We start from the raw sequence: 25,273 nt of genomic DNA on the forward strand, positions 1-25,273 counted from the left end.
TAAAAATACCATTCTTCAAAGAAATTAATGAAATTGCATAAAAACCCCCAATGCTTGTTATAATAATAAGCACTCAAATTTACAAAAATACTCTTGTCAAGATACATTAAATTGCATGATAAAATTACAAAATAAGTCTCATAAAAAACATTTGTAGTTACAAAAGTAGCCCTCCAATAATTATTATAATATGAATTCATAAAAATACATCTCATTAAAAATACATTTACTCATATAAAAATTATAAAAATACCCCTCATCAATCTCATTACAAAATATCCTTCATCATGAGGATATTTTTATAAATTCATATGCATGTTATTGTAACAAGCATTGAAGGTCGATTTGGGCGAGATATAATGCTCTAAGAGGCCAATTGCCTTGTTCCTATTAGGCCAGGTGAGCTTATGAGTCTAAAACCCTATCATAAAATGTATTTTTGTAATTTAAATAGTTTTTTTTATGAGATCAAGTTAAAATTATTTCCACGTTTTGCTTTAACAAAAATCATTGAAAAAAAAAAAATATATTGCATCGCAAATATCAATTTAAAATAAATATGATTTCGCAAGAGAATTTATTTTCAGTCGACTACACAGTAATAATAAAATTTTCATAGTAAAACATATGCACGCACCAAACAGGGCGAATGCGGCACATTTAACACGTTACCGTCAATGCGTGGTGTTATCAACTTTTAAAACAGATTCGGTCAGTGGATAGTGCCTACACTCTGGAGATCACGTGGGTTGGACTTGGATCGTATGGTTCCAACGATATGTTGGTCCTACTTACTTCCCTGTTTAGTTTTGTTTCTTCATTTTATAATCCTCACGACAGCAAAATTTAATCTCGCAGCAAGTAATAAAAGGGTATTATAGTAATTTAAACTATAAAAGCAACAATTAATGTCAGGAAAAGGCGGGAACTAGGGTTTCCTTATCAAGTGATGTTAACTTCAACTTTTAATTTGTTTTTTCTTTTTTAAATCCATCCATGCCTCTTCCATCTCTTATTTACTTCTCATTATTTTAGAGTGATTCTATTGTCACACCACTTTTTTCTAACGCCACCCCAATTCATATATCTCACTTGAGAATTTGGATAATCTTACGGTGGCGTTAGTAAAAGTTAGTGTGGCAATAGAAGCTTTCTTATTTTCTTTACTTTTTTAATGGTGAATGGAAGTCCAGCATTTCATGCCAACATAATAAAATCCCCCCTTCACAGTTCACAAACGAATTTGTCGAGGAAGAACCGTCGATCAGGTCACTCTCCAGAGTTTTTATATTTTTATTTCTTTTTCTGTCAGTTCTTTTAAGTGTTCTTGTCTCTCGTCAATACCTCAATTAAGGTCGAGTTTCTTTTTCCAGAGCAATTAAACCTTTATTTGTGAATCTGAAAGGTAATTTTGGATTTATTCATGGAATCTCTGTCTCTGATCTGAACATTTTTTTTTTTTTAAATATATATTTATAACTTGATTCGATCAGCATTCATGCCCAGAAAATCATTTTTCCCCATTAGATCTATGGTAAAATACTTGTTTCAGTTCTCTTTCAGGTTTTTTAATGAATCCACTGAGATTTTGTTTAGAATCAGTAGTTTTCACTTGAAATCCATTATTTCTTCTGTGCAGTTCAAATGTGTTTAGCGAAATTGAAATTTGGGAATTTTTTTTTTTTTTGGGGATTCTGTGTTTTCCTTTTATTTTAGTCGAATTCAATTTTTTTTTTTTTGTCTTTTAATTTTCTTACGTGTTATTTTTCGAACTTTTATGAATTATTTGATTAATTCCATATTTATTTGACCAAATACCCTTTCAAACGCCTATAATACCCATAAATCATTGAAAGAAAGGATACTGAATCCTAAACTTTCAAGGTCAACGATGGTAATTTGAATGCCTGGAGAAGCAAATTTTTCGAGAGCTTCTATTGCCAGACCAACTTTTACTAAGTCCACCCCAATATAGGTGATAATTATTTGGTGATTTACTTATGATTTGGGATGATGTTAGCAACAGTTGGTGTGGCAATAGGACTTCTCTCTATCTCTCTCTCTGTCTTTTTGATAAACGACCCCTTCATCTTGGTTAGTGGATTTTCTTGTTTATAAGGGTGTTTTGGTCACATATAAAAGTATACAACTAAGCTTCTGATAACTTACTTCTGGATTGCAGGTTGTACATCGTGGAAATAGCTGGCTCTTACAATTAGACGTGGTTAACTGGTTCAGTAAGTCAGTTATTTTCCATATCTAAGATAATAAAGATTTTATTTCCGTGCATCTTACCGTTTTAGTGGGTCAACAGTTTGAAGTTTGAACACCAAGTGATAACATTTTTATTGGGAGGGATAATGTGGTTGAGCTTCTCGTTCCTCACCCGTTTCTACATTTTTTTTTTGGCGCTTCTTTAACAAGCACCTGAAAGACGAAACCACCCTTGTCTGTTAATGAGAGAATCTTCTCTTCTTCTCCTTAGGAAAAAAGCATACTGTTTTTTTCAAAAAATAAAAAATTTAGAAAAGTAACCATTAAGTGATCAAATGATTAACTAAGCTAGAGAGCTTCTTTTTAACACACCAAAATTTACATACCACTCATCAATCTAATCTGAACAACTACTTATTTCAGAGGATTGGTGTGCCAACAGAGTCTCTCTTCATAAGTAAAAAGAAATTTTCTTATTGCCTTCCATTTGGATTGCTGGAATGAAGTAAATATAATTTGATCGAATCTTTAGGAACAATTCAGGGCCGGTTTGATACAAGTTGAGGCCTAAGGCGAAATCTTAAAATAAGGTCTTTTTATATTATAATATATTAATATTAATAATAATTAATTATTTAAATAATAAAAAATTTTAAAATTTATTTTTCTTACATTTTGGGATTTAAAATTACTTTTATATTCAAATTTTGCTAATATATCCTTTTCAAGGTTTAAAACTTTCAAGATAGGGTTGTTTTAATTTGTTTTGAAAAAAAAAATCATTTTGGTGGCAATTCGAGTAGGGGAGTTAATGGTTACCCATTTACCCAGAACCAAACCTGAGCCAAAATTGAAAATCTCGGTCCCGATTCCCTTTTTATGGGAATCGATTACAATCGGGTCTAAAATGGAACCGAACCGATAGGAACCGGAACTGTTAGGTTCTATATGATGGCACCTGCTGGCACCTAGAACCAATTTATTTTGTCATTTTTTTATTATACATGATTTAAGGTTTTCTTATATTTTAAAATTAATACGTATTATACAGATTTTTACAATTTTTCATACAAACTAGCACTGGAGCTTAAAATGTACCATCTCTTCTAAAAGTTTATTACTTTTAGAGAAGACGAAATTAATTTTGAAAAGAAAACATTAACTCTTAGCTTTAATGGAACAAATTATAATTAAATTGATACTTTGTACGTAATATGTTGATTTTTTTTTAAAGAAAAAAACTTTATAATGATTTAAAATATTTATTTTTCCATTCGATTCTTGAGAAATGGTATCCGTATTTTTTGGTGGTTCTGGATCCGGTTCCGCTTATTTAGAGCCAGAATTGGAATCGACAAGAAAATGAACCGAAAAAAATATAAAGGTTATGGTTCTAAGTTCCTTAAGAACCGAATTGGAAGTGACCCATTGACACCCCTAAATTTGATGGAGGATTTGAGTATTTTTTTTTTATTATTACTTTTTTATCTTTAAATGGAATAGGTTAAGTTTTTTTTTTAAGTCTAAATGTAATTGTAGGTGGTTTTCAAAATACTTTGGAGAATCTGATTCAAGGTGGGGGATTTTAGTATTTTTCTTTTCAACTTTAAATGGAATTGATTAAATTTTTTTTAAGTGGAGTACAATCTGACATGAGTGGTTTTTTATTTTTTTATTTTAAATTTCAAGATAGGGTTTTAAATTTTTAGGAAACTAACCATTTTTTGGGAATCTGATCCAATGTTGGATTTGAGGCTTTTTTTTTTTTTGGGAAACATTTTCCTTACTAACATAGTATGATTTTAAGTCTTACTAAGGGTTGTTTTTCTCAAATGGATCACCATATTAGAAATCCAACACCATAGTCCTCTAGATTTTTTGAAAAAACTTATATAAAAAAAAAATTATTCTAAAAACAATTTTTTTGGGCTTGATCCAAGGTTTTGAAAATGGACGACTATCAAACTTCAAAATAATTTAAAATTAAAATTCAACAGTGAAATATATATATATATATATATATAATATTTTTTTTTTCAAAGTTCGTAGAATTTTGTCGTCTACAACCCTAAAGCATCGGATCATGTTTTTGGATGCCACAAAGTGGGTCCAAGGGCCCTTAGTAAGGGTGAAATCCTTACTAACTTAGTAAGCTTAGTTGGACTCTTTTTTTTTTTTTTAACTTTAGATGAAACGTGTAAGAGAGATCAGAGATGAAAGAATTTGTTTTATTTGAAAACTAGCATTTGTGGGAATCTTATCTAAGAGATCTTTTAGTAATATTTTTTTGTGGGAAAACCCTCCATATGCCACCGTGTCCAATGTATAAGGGAGTGTGAAAATTGTTTTTTGGAAAACACCTCTAGATCTCAACACATAAGTACGTGTGTGTAATAAAAAGTTAATAATACTAATTTTTTGTTATTGAAATTAACGTGATAATTATTAAAAATATTTGGGGTGGGGGGCTTCTTCAATTGTGGTGCCTTAGGCGATTGCCTAAGTGGCCTTATGCTTGAGTAGGCCCTAGAGCAATTTCTCATGCAATCGTCTATCCATTGGGATATGCAATTGCAACCTAATGGTCATGATGCTACAATAAGAGAGTTGTTATTGCCACACCAACTTTTACTAATGCCACACCAATTCTTATGTAAATCACCAAAGAATTGCACATAGTTGGTGTGGCAATAGTAACTATCTACACTAATTTCAAGTAAAATAAGTAAAGTGAAGATGAAAATATATTATGAGATTCATGGTTAGATTCTATCAACTATAATATCAGGCTACTTTGAGCTAATTCACTAGTGTAATTTCTTGTAAGGGTATGTTTGATTGCATGGAAAATCACTTTCCATGGAATTTGAAATCCATAGAAAATTAGTTGTGGAAAATAGGTAGGGTTGGAAAATCAAATTCCATTGTTTGATTTCACTTAGATAAAATCATGGAAAAAATATGAGAAAAAAGAAGAAGAGGAAAAAGATGAGAGGAGAGGAAGAGGAAGAGGAAGATGACGAGGAAGAGGGAAGGGGAGGATGTGGCGACGGCGACGGTGGCGGCAACGACGATGGTGACGACGGAGGTAAGTGAGGAAGATGGGGGGGGAACGTCGTGGTGGTGGTGGCGGAGGAGGTGAGGGATGCAGAAGAAGAAAAAGAAGAAGAGAGAGAGAGAAGGTGATTGGAGACGGAGTCGATGGCGATGGCGATGGTGACGACGACGGCGAGATTAGTGTAATGGTGGTGGTGGTGGTGGTAGGGAAGAATTGATGATGGAAAATATAGGTGGATTTCATTTTCCCACCCATATGGGTGGGAAAGTGAAATCCATGATTTAGTGGACTTTTTGAATAGGATGGAAAATGAATTTCCATTTCCATGTGCAATCAAACACTTGAAAAATGTCATTTTCCATGGAAATTGATTTTCCACCCTATTTTCCATGTGCAATCAAACATACCCTAAAGGTCATGTCTTTTCTACATTGAAATCTACAAAGGAAAATTTTTAAACAAAAGTATTTTCCTAAAATATAAGAATTGATTAGTTACTTTCCAAAATATCCTCTATCCAAACATCAATTAAATATCCTCTAGACAACCTATTTGGGAATGTGTAGTGTATTGACTCCATGATGATCGAATGAAGGATTACTTACTTGTGGAGGTATTTTCCTAGACTTACCTCGAATACCTCCAAACTGGCTTTAATGGTGAACCCATCTTCTTCCATCAAGTTAGGGCATCAATATGGTACCTTCCGAAGACCCTTCGACGCTCAAATTAGAATCAAAGTTGTAGAAAGTAATAGTTATTCAATTGAAACACTTCATAAAAAAGTCATCTCCTTCATGGTCTCCCCTCTTATTTAATCCCTTTCCTTAACCACCCTTTGAGACACGTCACCCCTTTTCTTGTTTAAAGGAATTTGGGATGATCCTCTTTAGAATTTAGTTCAAATTCTATTCTATACAATTACTCTATCTCAAGAAACTGCTAACTTCCATAATTATCTCAAGAATCGTTTCTTCTTCCAACACCCCTGTTGATGTGTCTTATGCAAGTGGGGCTTACCATCTTTCTTTCAAGTTTGGCCACAAGCCGATCTAAAGTTGTTGTACTTGCGTTTTTTCTTTACTTCTCTTTATGTAACCAAGTCCTTTCTTGGAGGTACTTTGTAACATTTTGACAATTAATGAAATTATTTTCTTAATTTTGTCTACTCGACATATATAACTTGCTCAACCTCTTATTTAGCATGTGTATATTCTAACTTTGCTTACTCAATGTTCACAAAACAACTTGCTCAGTCACTTGTATATTCTAAGAGTCTCAATCACTTGTATATTCTTAGGGTTACTGACCCCCCTGCTTACCTCTCTTTACCCTCCCTAGTATATAGTTGGATTGCTAATTCCTAGTATATACTAATTTAGGCTATATTAACTAATCAAATTTTCAGGTCCTTTAAGCTACCTAGGGTTAGGCTCCCACTTGAGACGTAATGGCCACTCAGGGTCCTAAAAGTTATTCAAATGAAGCTGTTCATTGAGGACCCTTTAGCCATTGAGGGCAAAGTTGGTCACTAAGACTCTAAAAGGCACTTGGGGCAACATTGGTCACTCGAAACCCTTGAAGCCACTCAAGGCAACGTTGGTCACTCAAGACCTTTAAGCCGCTCAGGGGCAACGTCGGTCACTTTGGACCCTTAAGCCGCTCAGGGAAAACTTGACCACTCGGGACCCTAGAAGCCATTTAGGGAAAAATTGGTCACTCGGACCCTATAACCCACTTGGGAAAAAATTAGCCACTAAGGACCCTAAAAGCTAGTTAAGGCAATGTTGGTCACTTGGGACCCTTAAGCCACTAATGGAAAACTTGGCTACTCAGGACTCTAGAAACCATTTAGTGAAAAATTAGTCACTCATGACCCTAGAAACCACTAAGTGCAACATTGGTCACTCGGGACCCTTAAGCCACTAGGGGTAAACTTGGCCATTTAGGACCCTAAAAGCCACTCAAGGTAAACTTGGCAACTTAGGACCCTAGAAGCCACTTAAGGAAAATTGGTCACTAATGCTAATAACAAAGGGAAATTGAACTTTTCATTGATGATATCTTTTGAGGTTACACGCATTCCATGGTCTTAGAATCCTTTGTCTGCCCATGGTCCTTATGTAATGCACGCTAGAGTTCCCATTCTCTCCACCACGTAGGGACATTCCCATTTGCTCCAATTCTCATGTTATTCAGCTCTTGTGTGTTTTAAAAGACCTTTCTTAGTACCATATCTTCTTTGAACGTTCTCTGATGGACTTTCACGTTGTAATATTGTTGGAGTTTCTTGTGGTAGGCTTCCAAATGTACCAGCCATGTCTCCCTTGTATTTCTAATGACTATAATTCAGCTCTTGTCTGCTATTAGTCTTTTTTGGACTACTCTTATCTGCGTTGTACAAAAGTTTTCAGTTGGAATAACTACTTCTAATATGAAAGTCATAGAAAACGTCGAGTTCCTGTAGATGACCAAGTAGTGATCCTATAGGCCCACATACCCCCCTGGAGGATTGATGCCTACTTACCCTTAGCTTCCCCCAATCTTTTCTTCAAGATGTCGACCAAGACCATGTAGGTGCTTCTGCCTGGCCATTTCCTTGTGGATATTTAGGAATGGAGAAGGCTTGCCTGATTCCATGCTACAAGCAGAAATCTTTGATCTCTGTCTTCAAAAACCTTCCCATTATATGAGACTAGTGTGCAATACTTTGAATCAACAAATTATATGTTCCCAGAGGAATTTTCTTACATCTTGCCCTTTGATCCTTGCCAAGGGCAATACTTTTGCCTACTTGGTGAAGTAATTTGTGTCCACGAGTAGGAATGTCAAGTTTCTTGGCATCTTTGGAAGTGGGCCAAGCAAGTCCATTCCCCACTGGGCAAAGAGCCAAGGAATTATGAGTGAACTGAGTTCCACTGCTAGCTGGTGAATAAGTCTGGCGCCTTTGGCACTTATCACACCTCTTAACATAGCTCTTAGCATCTTTTTGTATGTAAGGCCGATAGTACGCTAGGTTTCTTCCATTTGAGTAATTCCCACACTCTTCTTCATCAATTTCCTTCAGCACTTGTTCGACTTCAACCAGAGCTAGGCACTTCAAATGTAGGCCCCATAGGACTTTTTGTTCAACTGGCCATCAATCAGAACGTGTCGAGCTGACCTTTCCTTCACTTTCCTTGCTGCTTTAGGATCTTCAAAAGCTCTTCGGTTTGCAAGAACTTGATTGTTGAGTCCATCCAGGTTGAGTCTCTCACCCGGGTTACCATAGCAGTTGCTCATCTTCTATAGATGGCTTTTCCTAGTACCCAAGTGGGAGTGCTTTTTTTTCTGATTCAAACAACATTGAAGCAACATTAGCCAAGTCATCCACATACTGATTGTCTGCCTTGGGGATATGCAAGATCTTTACCTCCTCCATTTGTTTTAAGGTTCTCCTTATTCTTTCTAAGTAAAGTTGCAACCTCTCATCCCTAGCCTCAAATTTCCCATTGACGCGATTCACCACCAGCTGTGAGTCTCTACACATAGTAGCCCTTCTCACCCCGAGTTCCAACAACACTATGAGTTTGTGTAGCAAGGTTTCGTACGCTCCTTGTTGTTGGAAGATATGTATATGAGGTGTATTGTCTTTTCTATCCTTGTAACATCTGGAGTGATGACCATTACACCGATGCCAGCTCCTGCTGCGTTTGAGGATCTATCCGCGAAGGCCTTCCATCTGGGGCCTACATCAGAAGACTCGGCTTCGTCTTCTCTAGCCAGCTCGTCCACTCCCAATTCCAAGAATACTTATTCAGTTGGGAAGTTTGCAAAAAAGTTTGCCATGGCTTGGCCTTTCATAGAGGCTTTGGGTTGGTACTTTATACCAAATTCTGCCAACTTTATATCCCATTTCAACATTCTTCATGATCCTTCCATTTTCTAAGCACGAATTTAAGTGGATACTTGATGATAACTTGCACTGGATGAGCTTGAAAGTATGACCTCGTCCTTAAGGCAAAAAATACCAATGGTAGTCCAAGTTTCTTTATCTTTGTTGATTTGGTATCCGCCTTCATTAGAGTCTCATTCAAGTTATAGGCTGGTTGCTTTCGAACACCTTCTTGCTTGACCAAGATCGATCTGACAATGTACTTAAGGCTGCCAAATACATTCGCAGCTTTTCCCCTTCTTGCAGTTTGGGTAGAATCGATGGTTGTTTGAGACACTGCTTTAGCATGGTGAAGGCTTTCTCCCAATCTTTAGTCCAATTGAATCTTGTATTCTTCCTCAAGAGCAAATACAAAGGCCGTTTCCCCTTTTACAATTTTCACGAACTCTCTTCCTCAGGAGAGTGTGAGCTTCATTTCAATGTCTCCTTGGTTGGGGATTGGCTTGAGTAACTTCTGCCGGTTTTGGCGCCAGCATTGTATTTCACAATAATCTTCATAATGTGTAAATGTGTATTGTTATCCTTGCTTCTTGGGTTTAATTGGCACCTGAAGTACAATAGGAGCATGCAAGTTTAAGTTTCTAAAGGAGCATCAGAAGCTAAAAAATACATGTATTGACGTAGTGAGATGGACTTACTTTAAATGTCAAAAAGACATAGCTTTAGACATAACTGAGTGCAGGAACATATTCATTCAACCGACACCCAATTTTGGGACAAGGCCTTGATGATGATACATAGGTTATATCTGGTATAATTTCATGGGTGTAACCAGATATGATAAAATAAGTGGAAGAGCAATATACATAATCGGACAAAAGTTTTGGTCAAATATGTTACTAGATACGATTTTGAAATATTTACATATATGAATAAATTTTACTGTTTGTGCAAAACTTTTGAAGTGAATTTACTTTTATACCCCTTTGATACTTTGAAAATTATATAACTAATATTTTAAAACCAAAGGGGTATAAAGGGCAATCCATTTCAAAAGTTTTTACATAGATGGTAAAATTTATCTTAATAGGTAAATATTTCATAACAGTATTTGGATACATAACATAACGGAAAGTTTTATCTGTTTCTTTATTTTCACCTAATTTTCTTTCATAAATAACCATAATCTCTCTATTTCTAAAATAGTTTACTTGAAAGCTAATTTTTTTTTTTTTTCTATTAAATTTATTAGGCTACTCAAGTTTTTTGATGCTGTTATTTAAGTTTGTTCCACTCAGAGTAACATTATTTATGTTGATGACTTGATTGCAATGAAAAAGGATGCACAATTATTCATTGAGCTAAAAACAGAATGCTTCAAGTTAGTGATCTTGGTATAGTCATACCAAAGACCATGGCGCTTCTGCAATAAACTTTTCAATTAATTATTCTAAAGCAATACATGTGATCTGTAGCGTTGCAGCTGTTATGTGTGTGAGATTTAAGAAATAAGTTTTAACTGCTAAGTAATATCAATACTTAGTATGCTGGGTAGTGAAAAGTTGCATTTTTATGGAACTAATAGCAAAGAACATCCCTTTTTCTAGATCTATGGGTTTGAAGTATTACCATCTCTATGGTAACAACAAGCCAAATAGTTATATCTTGAGTTCACTTCATCTCCGACCAAGGGTGGAGCTAGGGGAGGGGCTTCCTACATTTTGGTCAATAATAGAGATGGCCCGCTCCCCACACATTTTCAAACTGATGACATGCCCCTCCTAGATTTTGGTTAAATTAGATACCCCTGTGTTTTCAAACCGATGACATGCCCCCCTTGACCTACATTTTCTTCTTTGAGACTAATATAAATGCCCTCATCTTCGTATTTTCTCCCAAAACCAGTCATCTTCAACCCATCTTTTACCATCATTTTCAACCTTATGATTCTATTTTCTTCAATCTTCAAACCTCAAGAATAGGATAGAATTTTTGGTTAACTAGAAGGATGGATTTTTTTTATAGAAAAATCAAGGTTTTCTACATTGCATTGAAGAAGATGTGGAATAGGTTAAAAATAGTTTGAACTAGATTTTGACAGGTTGAAGATGATGCTATTTTAGTTTGAACTCGTCTTGAATCTTAAGATTCGCTCCTTAAACCTTCAAATCTCAAGAACAAGATAAAGTTTTGGAGAAGTCAAAGGATAGAGTTTTCGATAGAAAAATTAAGGACTTTCTAAAATGCATTAAATACAATGGGATTCAAGACGAGATTGAATCGGTTAAAAATGTTTTTCCCTATAAGTTAACTAAAAGATGACTCATTTTGGGAGAAAATTAAGAGAGATTTTACTAGAAGATTAAGATGAGGGCATTTAGGCCATTTACATTAGTCTCATAAAAGAATTCTTGGGTCAAGTGGTTATGTCAACAGTTTAAAAACACAGAGGACATCTTAAATTGATAAAAACATGGAGGGGTATGTCTAAATCACCCTTTTTTAGTACTTTTATCTGCACCCTATTTTCGTTATCTTTTGATGAGTACCTTATCTTAAGGCTTTAGTTCCTGTTTTGGTGAACTTGTACCCTATGGGTGTTAACCTCAACAAAGAAGAGTTTCTGTGGTGCTGCTTATCAATCTGGAAAATTGCTTGCATTATAAAATAATGCAAAAAGGATGGAACCAAGAAGGTCATTTATAATGTAAGAGATGAGAGGATGAATGCATATTTGATTATACATTGAGAAAGATATTTTAATAATATTGACAATGATGTAATCAAGGAATGTTTTCAGAGCATGAAAATCCATCAATGACACTTGTAAAAAGAAAATTAGTGGAAGTAACCAAATGAGTAATGATTTTTTTCAAAAAACAAAATTCTTTTGCATATATTTTGTTTATTGGGATCTTTAATTTTTTTCTCAATGGTACCTTATTTATAAAAAATTAGTTAACATTTTTCTCTTTATTTATTCTTATTGAAAAAAGCGTGGTAAATAATTACTGAAATACCATAGTTCTGCTTAGAAAAGACAGAGCACTGTCTCTTTTATTTATTTTTCTGTTGGCCGCATGATTTCTAAATTTTGGTTCATGGGTTTGTTTTTTCTCAGCTTGCTAGGGCAGCTCAAGTTGGAAAATGAAGAGGACAGGATCAAGAAAATCACATTCCTGGTGGTGGGATAGTCACATCAGTCCCAAAAACTCTAAATGGCTTGCAGAAAATCTTGAAGGTGAGAAACTAAAATTGAACTCGGTTATCTAGTTGTCATCTTTTATCTTGCAAATTATTAGGGCGAATCAGATATAGGAAAATAAAATAATAATAATAATAAATGAAGACGACGAGGAAAATCAGGCACAGCAACTAGACTGTAAGAAATGCTAATGTGTTATGCGTAGTGTAAATTATCTCCTTTCTGTTTCTTATTTTGTCTATAAAACTGAAGCAATAATATATTATATTTTTATTAAGATTATATAATCCAGTGTTAATCTCACTAGAAACTAATTTTTCAAGTTGGCACTGACACAAATGTAGAGCCTCAAAGTGATCAAGTGTGGGCCTTCCCAAATTAGCATACAATGGCTGCTTCGCTCAAGATCATAAGTGGAATTTTTTGATGATTTATTTCTCATAAGATATTCTAATGGAAAGATCTCAGATGTTCATTTTCCTCTCAATAATTCACTAAATTATGGGAAAACCTTTAGGCTCTAGGGTCTGTATGATTGCAGGGAATTTGTTTTCACTTTTCAATGGAATATGAACTCCTCAGGAAAATGAAATCATAAAAAAGAGAGTTGGTTTTTAGTTTTAGGGGTTCGGAGTAATCACAAGAGAATAGCGTTAGGACCATTTTTCCAGGGAGTGGGATGGGAAAATATATTTCTTTTTAGCGTGGAAAATTAATTTGCCATGTAATTGAATTCCATGAAAAATGTAGCCATATGCCTGAATATTACGGGAAAATCATTTTTCATCCCATTTTCCATGTGCAATCCTTCGGGCCCTTATTTTATTGAATTGTCAAGTCAAATTTCAAGGCAAAAGGTATTTCTCTGAGGAACTCTCATGTACTTCACTAGAAGAACTTGTTGTTCTGAATTTTATGTGCTAAGCTGATGAACCGATGGCATGATGCCATGTGTATTAGAAAAATAAAAAAAGAGAGTGATTGGTTAGTGGAGAGAAAATTTTGGGAGAAAATATCCGAGCAGTTTTTTACTTGCTTTTTCAATACACATGGTCTCATGCCATTGGTTCATCAGTTTAGCATATAATTTTTAAACATCAAATCTCTGTTCTCACTTAGAATATTAATGGCTGATTTACTTTCCATGGGGCCAACCTGGAGAGTTATTATTTACATTTAAAAATGGAATATATTTATGTTTGACTTTTCAAATTATATATTTCATGATTGAGTTTTAATATGGCCACAGTCAAACGGTTAGACCACTTGGATTCAGTTTGGCACCTTTTCCTTGGCCTTAAGAGGTGTCTTGTGCTCATCAATACCAACTGTTAGGACATAATATAAATTTGAGTCTGACTAGCCTTACTAAGTTAGTAAGGGTTTCACCCTCACTAAGGGTCCTTGGGCTCACCTTGTGGCATCTAAAAACACGATCCAAGGCTTAAGGTTGTTGAGGACAAAATTCTATGATCTTTAAACAAACAAAATTCCAAAAAATGTTAATTTTCACCGTTGAATTTCAATTTTAAGTTTGGGAGTCATGTGGAAGCTCGTTAGCCGTCGAAAGTGTTTTGTGAACATTTTTTTTTTATCTGAGTTTTTCGAAGAAACGTAGAGGGCTGTGGTATTGTATTGCTGATTTGGTAATCCATTTGAGCAAAACAATCCTTCGTAAGGCTTAATATCTTGCTAAGTTAGTAAGGAAAATGTTCATCTATAAATTTCCAAAATTAACTTAAACATAGATTTTAGAATAATGATTTTCTGACACCCCCCTCCCCTTGTGACATACGCTCCCTAACATGGCACGTGCTAGAACTGTAGATATTTTTCTTTGGGATACACAGCTGAACATATTTATGGGGATGTACAGTTGTGTATCCCGAGGAAAAATCTATGGTTCTAGCCCATGCCACGTCAGGAATCGTATGTCAGAGGGAACATCAGAAAATCACGACTCTAGAATTTATTATTATTTTTTCTCTGCCATGCCATGATCATTTGAATTTGAATGACAAAAAAAGTCCTTGACCTCAGAGATGGATCAGAGTGTCAAACGAATGCTGAAACTGATAGAAGAGGAAGGTGACTCATTTGCTAAGAAGGCCGAGATGTATTATCAGAAAAGACCAGAACTAATATCTCATGTAGAGGAATTATATCGCATGTACCGGTCTCTGGCGGAGCGCTATGATCACTTGACTGGAGAATTGCGTAAGAACATCCCCTCAAACCTCCAATCACAGGGCTCTGGTATCTCTGAGTCTGACTGTGGGTCAGAGTCATCCTCCCCATTGCCATCTGTTCTTGATCGAAGTCCACCGTCTCATCGTAGGCCAAGCCACCGAGCTGCTGGTTTTGATTTCTTTCTGGGATCTGGTGGAGGTAGCTCTGACCTCTCCCGCAAGGAAAGTGATGAGTCATCATCAGATTCAGATTCTGAGTCAGAGAAGCTCCAGATGGCAGATGAAGAGAATTCAGAAGCTCTATCAAAAGTTGTGGAAAATGGGAAATACAAAGAGCTTCACGAAAGAATTTCATGGTATGACGAAGAGTTGAGAGTCGCAAACGAAAGGCTACGGTTGTCAGAGGAAGAGGTTTCCAAGTTGAAGCTCGAGATTGCAAACATTGAATCTGCGGAGGACAAGATTGATGTAGTGGAAAAGCTTGAGGCTTCAGAGGAAGAGATTGTTAGGTTGAAACTTGAATCTGAGAAGAATGAATCTTCAGAAGCAACCCATGATTTGCAGGTTCAACTTGCATCCAATCCAGAAGACACCAAGAATGATGTTTTGGATCGAGATCGGAGGATTGGGGCACTAGAGGAAGAGTTGAGAGTTAGAAATGAAAAGCGCCAGCTTTCTGAAGAAGAGATTGCAAGGTTGAAGCTTGAGCTCGAGAAGATGAACAAAGCTTCGATTATTAGTACATCTGATCTTGAATCTACTCGAAAAGATATCATGGCATGGGAGGCAGAGTGCGAATCGGAGAAAAGACGGGTCTCAGAGCTTCAAGAACAGATTTTGAGGTTAGAATTCGATCTATCCAGTCGTGATCATGAGATTAAGGAATTGAAAATAGCCATCACTGCATGGGAGTCGAAGAGTAGAGCTTTAGAGGCGGAGATCAAAGGGGTTGAGATCGCAATGCAAAGTGAGATGGAGATATTAAAGGCAGGCATTGTTGAGGGAAGTAATTGCATGGAAGAGTTAAATAAAAGCCTTGATGCGCTTAAACTGAAATACGATATGTTGGTGGTTGAAAGAGATGGTCTCAATGCAGAGGTGCTTAGACTTGTTGCCGAAGTGGGTTCTCGAGATGACCGGTTGGGTCAAATGGATCAACATTTGCACCGATTACATGTGGAGCATGTGGAGCTGATCTCGGGATCGGAAAGAACTCGGAAACTTGTGGAGGAGTTGGGGTCGAGGGTGAAGGAGTTAGTGGAGGAGGTGGAGAGACAGAGAGGTGTGATCTCCGAAGGGGCCGAGGAGAAACGGGAGGCAATTCGACAGCTATGTTTCTCCCTCGAGCATTACCGGAACGGGTATCATCAGCTTCGGCAGGCTTTTCTTGTGCATAAACGGCCAGCAATATTGGTGTCTTGAATCTATCTAGTTTTAGGAACAATTCTGTTTCCAAGGGTTTGTTCTTTAGCTCTTTCTTCATGTGTTGATCTATCTGGTTTTAGGAACAATTCTGTTTCCAAGGGTTAGTTCTTTAGTTCTTTCTTCATGTGTTGTAACACCCTCTCGTCTACTGTGTGCCGTACTAAATTAGTTTAGTGGGCCATGTATGAATTCTTGGTTTGGTTTATGAGACCAAAGACTGATTCCTTTTTTTTAAATAAACGGTACAATTAGTTTTGTGGATTTCATTCTAAATACCCACAAATTTTTTGGGCCGTAACTTGGCAATCTAGTTAGGAAACTTTTTTAACTAAATGCCCCCTCCATCTTTTAAGAAAATATTTGAAGTATCCAAGATACCCCCTCACCTAAAGGTTTCTTTTGTCTCTCTCATCTTGGGATTTTAGATTCATTCAACTTATTTGTGATTTTCGACCCTTTAACCTTATTTGTGATTTTCTACGTTGAACGGTAAACTCAATGGCAAACAATAAATTGTAGATGTCAGTGATGTTTGAAGATCTTCGAACAGGTAAGTGATCAAATTGATTTTTCTTTTCTTAAAAAACAATTCAAATTTAATTGTGCTGTTGAAAATATTAGCAATTTAATTGTTTTTGTCAACAAAACAAACGAAAAAAATTGTTGCTGTAAAATTAAAAAGGCGAAATCCCTCTTTTATTATTTCTAAGCAGCTAATTTGTCAATCTTTCAAAGCAACCGAGCCGTTGCTTTGTTTATTAGAAAGCAATCATTCGGTTTTTGTCTATTTCAAAGTTGTAATATTAAGAGAAAGGTCTTATAATTCTTGTACCACTCATGTTGTCAATGCCTATATTTATAAGCTTACACCAATAATGAGAGGGAGATGAAAAACTAAAAGAACTGTAGAAAAAGAATTATTAAATCTCACAAGGAAAGTTTGCCAAGGTATGGAAAATCCTTAAGAGGACTTTGCTTTTAATTGGGATTCTCACTGCATTGATGTGATAATCATAGATGTCTTTCATTGAAATACGAGTAAAAGGTAACTACTTCCCTAACCTTGTCTCTAATCCATATATGTAACCCATCTAATTCCATACCCACTTCTCTAACCCATTGCTCTTGTGGGCATCTAATTCCCTCACAAATGGAGCAGGGGGAATACCTTCTCCTCATCAAACAAGATATAAATAAAGCTTCGAACAATGGGCAACAATCTTATGAATCTTTTCTGGTTTGGAATTCGAGATTTTCGAGGTGGAGATTTTGGAAAGGAAACAGAAAATCCAAGAGATCCTATTTAACTTATTAATCAGCGAACGTGATCTCGAAAGGTTTATTTCTATCTCATTATTTGATAACATTCGGAAAGAAGTGTAGACACCTCAATTTAAATGGCCCCCCACTCAAAAGGACCCAAAAAATCAAATTTTCTAATAAAATTCGTCAACGGGCCTAAAAACCTCAAGTCATCAAAACGTGACATTCTGATCAAATCGAAAGTTCCCAAGACCTCTAAAGGTCTCATGAACCCACAATGAGACTTTGCATGTCCCCCACCTTCCCCATTTTTTTTCACTCCATTTTCGGAGTCGAAACTACTCCAAGCCCGCTTAAGGCCCATCAACCCTCAATTTCCCAACAATCATTTCTCACCTCACCCATCTTAACCTAACCCTAACTCCACACCACCCAAACCCTAAAACTAACTTACCCTCAAAACCTCATCCTAAAATAAATCATAACCAATCCCAACAACCTAAAAGCCTAAGTCCAACATACCAAAGCCCACATCCATATCCATAATCATAATCTACAAACCACTATGCACAAATCATTATCCACATCAACTAATCAATCTTTGACCATCAAATGAGACATTTGTCCTCACTACAACCCACTTCCCAAAAATCATTTTACTCAACCTAACTTATCACTTTTTTCTAACAAAACTACCACTCACACTCCATGTCATAAACATAACCTATCACCTTTCTCTAATAAAACTACTAACCCACATCACAACTCATATTTTTCCCTCATCATTCACCTTAAACTCATTCTTACAAGTCATCCCCACACCCCTTCCTCCTAATCAACTCACCTAAACACTTCATCTCCACACCTTTTGGACACTGTCACCATCCCCTTCACTCTCTCAAAACCTAATCACCTAACTCCTTACACAACTCATTATCTTAACCAAACACCACACCCCCTCATCCCACTAAATATTCAATATCATTCTTTCAACTAAACACCACATCATTTCACCTCACCAAACACTTAGCCCAAGTGGGTTGGGGGAAATCCAATCCATTTGGATAAAAAACTATCCATTTACCTCCCATTCATAAATACCCTCATCTCAACTCTAAATTTCACATCCCTCACCCTCAAACCTTATGCCATTATTTACTTTTCTATTTTTTTCACCCATCCTACCCTAAAAAATAACTTTCTATCTTTATAAATACCCTTCTCACCTTCTAAAAAAGAGTACCAAGTCTAAGTCTAAAAAAGGAAAAAATTAATTCTCTTAACTTTCTACTCAATTCTTCTCTACTCCCCTCACTTCATCTACTCTAAAAAAAATTATAGTCTCACAATTCTACTAAGGACCTAAGAAGAAGAAGAAGAAGAAAGGAAGGAAGGAAAGAAGACATCAAGGCCTCAAAGTGGGTTAGAGGAACCACACCCTCTTTTTCATATCCCTCTTCTACTTTTTCTTTCATATATTTTTTTCTCTTTTAAAAAAATCCCTAAGATGTGATGTTCCCTATCTCCTATCTCAAGTAGATTGAACTTTGGTTCGATTGAAAGTATAGGGATTGTAACCACCTTCAAAAGAAAACCATTTTAAACCCTTTAACTCGTTTTGAGGCAATCGGTATTTGGGTCCTTTTTAACCTATGAGAATAGACTTGCAATCATTAACCAACACTTTTTCAAAATAAATATATGTTGTTCCCAAGGCTAAATTCTATAGGGATCATCTCTTTCAATGAGATAATCCTTATACTTTAAGCCAATAATAAATCCATTTTTAGGGTGCAAGTTGTAAACCAATCAACTCTTTTATTTTATTTATATCAAAATGGCCAAGTTACTTTTGAGATTACCACCAATTGGTAAAAAGTTAGAGAGACAAGGAGGTGCGGGACGAAGGAGTATTTAACTCCTTTTCCTTTCTCTAATCGAACTGCTTACCTAAATCTTAGGTGGGTCGGTGTTTTATCCGTATGAGAGTCACTAAACAAAAAAAATATTTTTTTGTAAAATACACCTCGAGTGACCATTCACATCATTTTACAAAAAGGAATGGTGACGATTCCAAACCTTCGTAATAGTGATATTTGGAAATCGAAAATCACGCATCTACAAGAATCTTATGAGTTCATTCAAAGAGAAAATCCATAATTTCGAAGACAATTCCAGATCAAGGGAATGGGATAACGGTCCTTATAGGAATTCACTTTGAACCCATGGATATAATTCTTGCACATATTTGGAGTTCAAAAAGTACTTCTTGGGCATCCTATACCATAGTACTGACTTACTTTTTGATGTATATGCACCCCTTAAAATGGGTGCATCTACATCACACTTCTTACGGTGGTTGCCAAAGCTCAGAGTAAACCCGAAATAGGCCATGGACTTGAATCTACCAAATGATAAGAATCCCTCTGAGATTCAATCATAAACCACTTTGTATTGGTACCCCCCCCCTGAGCCCCTTCCAAATCTATAAATCAATCCCAGTTCATACCCACTTTCTAATCCAAACCCACTCTCTATTATCCATATCTTAACCCACTACCAAGTCCACATTCAAGCCTAGTCCAAATATCCAAACCTAAATCATCCTAAGCCCAAACCCAATGCCAAGTCCATTTTAAGCACATGATTTTACACCTTCCCCAAGAAAAGATACATGATGGTCTCTCATAAGTTTCAACATCCAAGAAGACTCCTCATTATTGGGCCAATGCTCCAACTTAATTGGAGAGTCAACTCTTTTGAGAAAATTAAAGAATGCCCCCTTAAAAGGTGAGGTCAAATCAAAAAGGTACTTTGATTTTTAGTAAAAATCCTTAAAATTGGGATAACTTTCAATCTTACCCCTGAAAGGTAAGAATTTTCAAGTACATGCATAAGGCTCTCCTATTAGTCCATTTTAAATATATATCTACTCTTGTTTTGGGGAATATGTACAAGAAAACCCATGTCAATTTTTTACCTATCTGTAGACACCCCATTTTTGCACTCGCCTGATTAATCAACTCGTCAACCCGATCGCAATGGTTCCCAATGATGGATGTTTATTCCAATGCTTTATTTTGTTACCAGATATGTTTCAGAAATCCGGATGAGGTATTTCGAACTGACAAAACTTAAAAATCACGCTATGCTAGGAAAATACGACCCCAAGAACATAGAAATCATCATTTTGCAGACCAAAAAGAAGCTTCACGATAAAAATCACTAAAAATGACCAAATTACCAAAATATCCCTAACATCAAAACAACCCTAGAGCCTACATCACTCTTAGGAAAACCCATTCAAACACATAAAACAACAAATCGAAACCAAATAAATCATTTCGTTAATTTTCCCAGAATTTGACAAAATTACGAAAATACCCCTCATAAAATTCACGACCATTTCACACAAAAAAATTCATAAATGATAAAAACCAACATTCCCATTGAATTCCTTATGAAAAACTGATTCCAAAACATCTTGGACCATTGAAAAATGACTTAAAACGTAAAAACTCCTCTCCGAGGGCAAAACGGTAATTTTACAACTTTAATAATTAAAATTTTGAAATTAATAATAAATCATTATATAACGTAACTTGAAACATTAAAGTCAATCAAGTAAGACTAAAGTCAAGATATTAAAAGTCAACCAAGAAAGACTAAAGTCAAGATATTAAAAGCCAACCAAGAAAGACTAAAGTTAAAATATTAAAGTCAATCTCGTAAGACTAAAAGTCAAAACCCTAAACTAAACTAATCAAGTCAATCTCATGAGACTAAAGTCAAAACCCTAATCTAAACTAATCAAGTCAATCTCATAAGACTAAAAGTCAAAATCCTAAATTAAAACCCTAAAGATTAAGTCCATCTCATGAGACCAAAGTCTAAACTCTAATTGAAACCCTAAAAGAAACTCTAATCAAATCCTAATTCTCCTAAAAAACTTTATAAATAGGAGCCTCCACACCCTATTTTCGTATCAAAGAAAAAACCCTAGAAAAAGTAGGTGAAGAAGCCTCCACAACCTCCCCAAAACCCTAATTTTGGAGCCCCAACTCCTTACCTAACACCCCTACTTTGATTTTAGCCTAAAAAACACCTAGAAACCTTTCAAAAATACCCGAAAAATCTATAATAAATTCAAAACATCCAGATCCAAGAAGGAGATACCTTGCCTCGGAGATCAGAAATCAGATCCGGAGATAGAACAAAGCAAGGAGTACGGTACAAGGAGCAGTTTCACCAGATCTGAGGGAATAGAACCTTTGCGTATCGAAGGTAACATTTTTTTATTTTTTTATCTAGGTTTTGGTCATTAGCAATGTAGTCTTACTTGGGATAAGTAGAGACCGGCATTGGCCGGGCGGGGTTGGTGCCTAACACCTTCCAACCCCGTAACATGATCCCCGGATTCAGATTTTCTGTAGTAGATTAGTTTTTTTATCCATTTTAGAGTCAGTTTGGTTCCTAGACCATAATAACTAGGTGGCGACTCCCAAACCTCAAGGGTCAAAAGCGAATCCGCGTACCCCGTGGATCGAGGGCGCTTTCACTATCACCCCCACCTTTACACATGTCACTCTCTTTTTAATCCTCCCAAAAACAGTTTTGTTCTCTCACATCCATTTATCAAAAAACCAAATACTAAAAAACAATTTAGTATATCTTATCACAAATTCACATCTACCCTTATGAAGATAGAAATCTCAAAAGAAACAACTAAAACCCCATATTTTTTTCTTTATTTTTAGGGTTGGACCACTTTACCTCCAAAAACTCTATCAATAGCCATATTCCTATATGCAACTCATGTTCCCATCTCTCAACATAAAGCTTTACCAAAATCCTTACTCAATATTTCAAATCCTTTTTGAACTCAACCATCAACTCAAGAACTTCCCTCCACCTTTCAATTCTCAACTCTCAATTAAGAAACCTCATCTTCTTTAACTAGGCCCTTAACTAAAATTTTCAATCTTCAAGTTTTCTTTTTCAAGATTCAACATCACTCAAGAACATTAAGGGACAATGTGGGTGTAGATTAAGTCTTTATTTTCAAACACTTGCATATTTTATTCTCAATCTTTTATTTATTTTATGTTCTAGTAAGCTTTCAGGATGTAATGCACACCCTCTCTCATTTTCGATAGGTTGAACTTCAGTTCGGTCGAAAGAGTGGGGGTTGAAGCCATTTTTCACCCATAATGTATCTCATGCATCATATTGTACATTATGCACCCATTCACATATGCTTGATAATGATGAAGAAATGTGTCACCCTCTTATTGGGGTTAAAACATTAAGTTTTTATCCTTACATACATGTATTAAGGTTATGGTACTAAGATAACTCCATCATTGAGTCTATCTAAAAAGCCTAAACCAACATTTCTATTCATGAAAATAATATAGGCTATATGGGTTATCATTTTTCATAAGATATTTTCAATGTCTCACATTGATATGAAAACTCTTTTTAAGGGTACATTTTCACTTATTGCACACCACTTCTAAGTATGCATTTTTTTTAAAAGTTTTTTAAAAGATTGACCAAATTTGAAAAGTAACCACCCTTAGTAGAGATGATGGGATGCCTAACACCTTCCCCATCCTCTAATTAGATCTTCCTACTTAGATCTTAGGTAGACCATGTCTTTTCCATATACAAAAGTCACTATGATAATAAAATCAATTTCAAAATCATTTTGGGTGCCCATTCACACTCATTTTTAAAAAAGAATGGTAGCGACTTCAAATAACATAGCATTGAGGTTCTATGATGAACATTTCATGTTTATAGACATAAATGTCCCTGCATAGAAAATAATATAAAACTAGAAAAAATAAAGATAAAGACATATTTCCCAATACTCCCCCTCAAACTAGTGCAAATATATCAACTAAAACCTATCTTAACAAGATGAAAGTTGGTATCAAAAGGACCAACAAACTTCACAAGTATGTCAGTAAGCTGAACTAATAAAGATACAAATACGGTCTGAAGAGCACCAAATCAGACATTCTCCCTAAGAAAATGAACATCAATCTTTATATGCTTGGTTGTCGAGTGAAGAATAGAATCAGAAGAAAGCATAATAATATACTTGTTGTTGTAAAATAAAGTAAATGAATAAAAAATAAGAAATCTCAACTCCATTAGTAAATAGCGGAGCGAAATAAGTTCACATGTGCCAAAGGCTATAGCTTAATACTCAGATTAAGTAGAAGATTGAGAAAACGTAATCTATTTCTTACTTTTCCATGAGATCAGGTTGCCCCCGTGGAAAATACATAAATCAGAGGTAGATCTTCTATCCATTATAAAACCAGCATAATCAATGTTAGTGAAATTTGATAAATGAGATTGAATAGTAGATAAATAAAAGAGTTCAAAACCAAGACGTGACTTTAAGTAATGAAGAATGAGATAAACGACATTAAAATTAAAAGTGCGCAGAGTGTGCATAAATATACTGACTAGACTCACCGCAAAAGTCAAATCTGGTCTAATGTTAGTCAGATAATTAGATGACTAACGTGTCTCTAATAAGAAGGATTAGATAATAGTATGCCATATTCAACATGAAGATGATGATTATAATCCATAGGATATGAAATAGGATGACAACTAAGCATATTAGTGTCCTGAAGAAAATCCAATGTGTATTTGTATTGAGATAACGAAATACCACGGTGGGAATGGGCTACTTTTATCCCAAAGAAATACTTAAGAGGATCTAAGTCTTTAACTTCAACATCACGACCAAATATCATTTTTACCTTGTCAATTCACTAGGCATCATTCCTAGTAAAGATAATATCATTGATATAGCCTAGAACAATAATACAACGCGTACAAGAAAAATCATCAAAAAATAATCAAATTATAAAAATACCTCTAACACCAGAACATCCATATAGATTATACATTACGCATACAAAAACTAAATAAACTGTTTCACCAATTTTTACAAATTAGACAAAATTACCAAAATACCCCTCATAGGATCCACGATCATCTCATGCAAAAAATTCATAAGTGACACAAATCAATACTCTTATTGAATTCCTTATGAAAAATTGATTCTAAAACATTCCAAAACGTCGAAAAATAACTTTTCAATGCAAAAATTCTCTTTGAGGACAAAACGATAATTTTACACCATTAAAATGCAAAAATCTGAAATTAATAATTAAAATATTAATTAACGTAAATTGAAATCTTAATAAATCAAATTAAAATTTTTGAACAAATAAATTCAATTAATTAAGTCCATAGTGATAGTCATTTTATTCAAGTGGGATTCACCTGATATTTAATAAAGAACCCTCCATTGGGGGATTCTCCAAAATTTAAAAAATTCACATTCTACGTGTAGACACCCCATTTTTGCAATCACTTGATTAATCAACTCGTCAACTCGATTGCAATGGTTCCCAATGATGAATGTTTATTCCAATGTTTTATTTGTTATAAGATAAGTTTTAGAAATTCGGATGAAGTATCTCGAACTAATAAAACTATAGAAACCATGTTACGGTAAGAAAATATAACCCAAAAACATAGAAATAATCATCTTGCAGACAAAAAGAAGTTTTATGATAAAAATCACTAAAAAATGACTAAATTACTAAAATACCCCTAACATCAAAACAACCCTAGAGCCTACATTACGCTTAGGAAAATCCTTTCAAACACATAAAACAACAAATCGAAATTAAATAAATCATTTCGTCAATTTTCATAAAATTTGACAAAATTACGAAAATACCCCTCATAAAGTTCACGACCATTTCGCACAAATATTTTTTGTAAATGACACAAACCAATATTTTCATTGAATTTCTTATGAAAAATCGATTCTAAAACATCCTGAAACATTGAAACATGACTTAAAACGCAAAAAGTCCTCTCCGAGGGTAAAACGATAATTTTACAATTTTAATAATTAAAAATTTGAAAATTAATAATTAAAACATTAATTAATGTAAAGTGAAATCTTAATTAAAATTAAAGTCAATCAAGTAAGACTCAAGTCA

The 25,273-nt window shown here is 35.0% G+C and overlaps 1 protein-coding gene across 4 annotated transcripts; it reads left to right on the forward strand.

Moving 5' to 3' along the window:
• Positions 1-1,073: 1,073 nt before the first annotated feature.
• On the forward strand, positions 1,074-16,231 carry LOC147386586 (protein NETWORKED 4A-like). 4 transcript variants are annotated; one of them, XM_086422988.1, is made up of 4 exons: positions 1,074-1,268; positions 2,183-2,241; positions 12,268-12,387; positions 14,392-16,231. In XM_086422988.1, the coding sequence occupies exons 3-4, from the start codon at positions 12,294-12,296 to the stop codon at positions 15,960-15,962; spliced, it is 1,665 nt and encodes a 554-aa protein (XP_086279114.1). In that variant the 5' UTR covers positions 1,074-1,268; positions 2,183-2,241; positions 12,268-12,293; the 3' UTR covers positions 15,963-16,231. The 4 variants fall into 4 exon arrangements, with proteins under 4 accessions (XP_086279114.1, XP_086279112.1, XP_086279115.1 ...); XM_086422986.1 differs by having other exon boundaries at positions 1,075-1,268; positions 2,183-2,237; XM_086422989.1 differs by having other exon boundaries at positions 1,267-1,405.
• Positions 16,232-25,273: the final 9,042 nt, after the last annotated feature.

Source organism: Akebia trifoliata, chromosome 14, assembly GCF_017979445.1.
Source record: "Akebia trifoliata isolate Shusen 1 chromosome 14, ASM1797944v1, whole genome shotgun sequence".
Classification (NCBI taxonomy): domain Eukaryota; kingdom Viridiplantae; phylum Streptophyta; class Magnoliopsida; order Ranunculales; family Lardizabalaceae; genus Akebia; species Akebia trifoliata.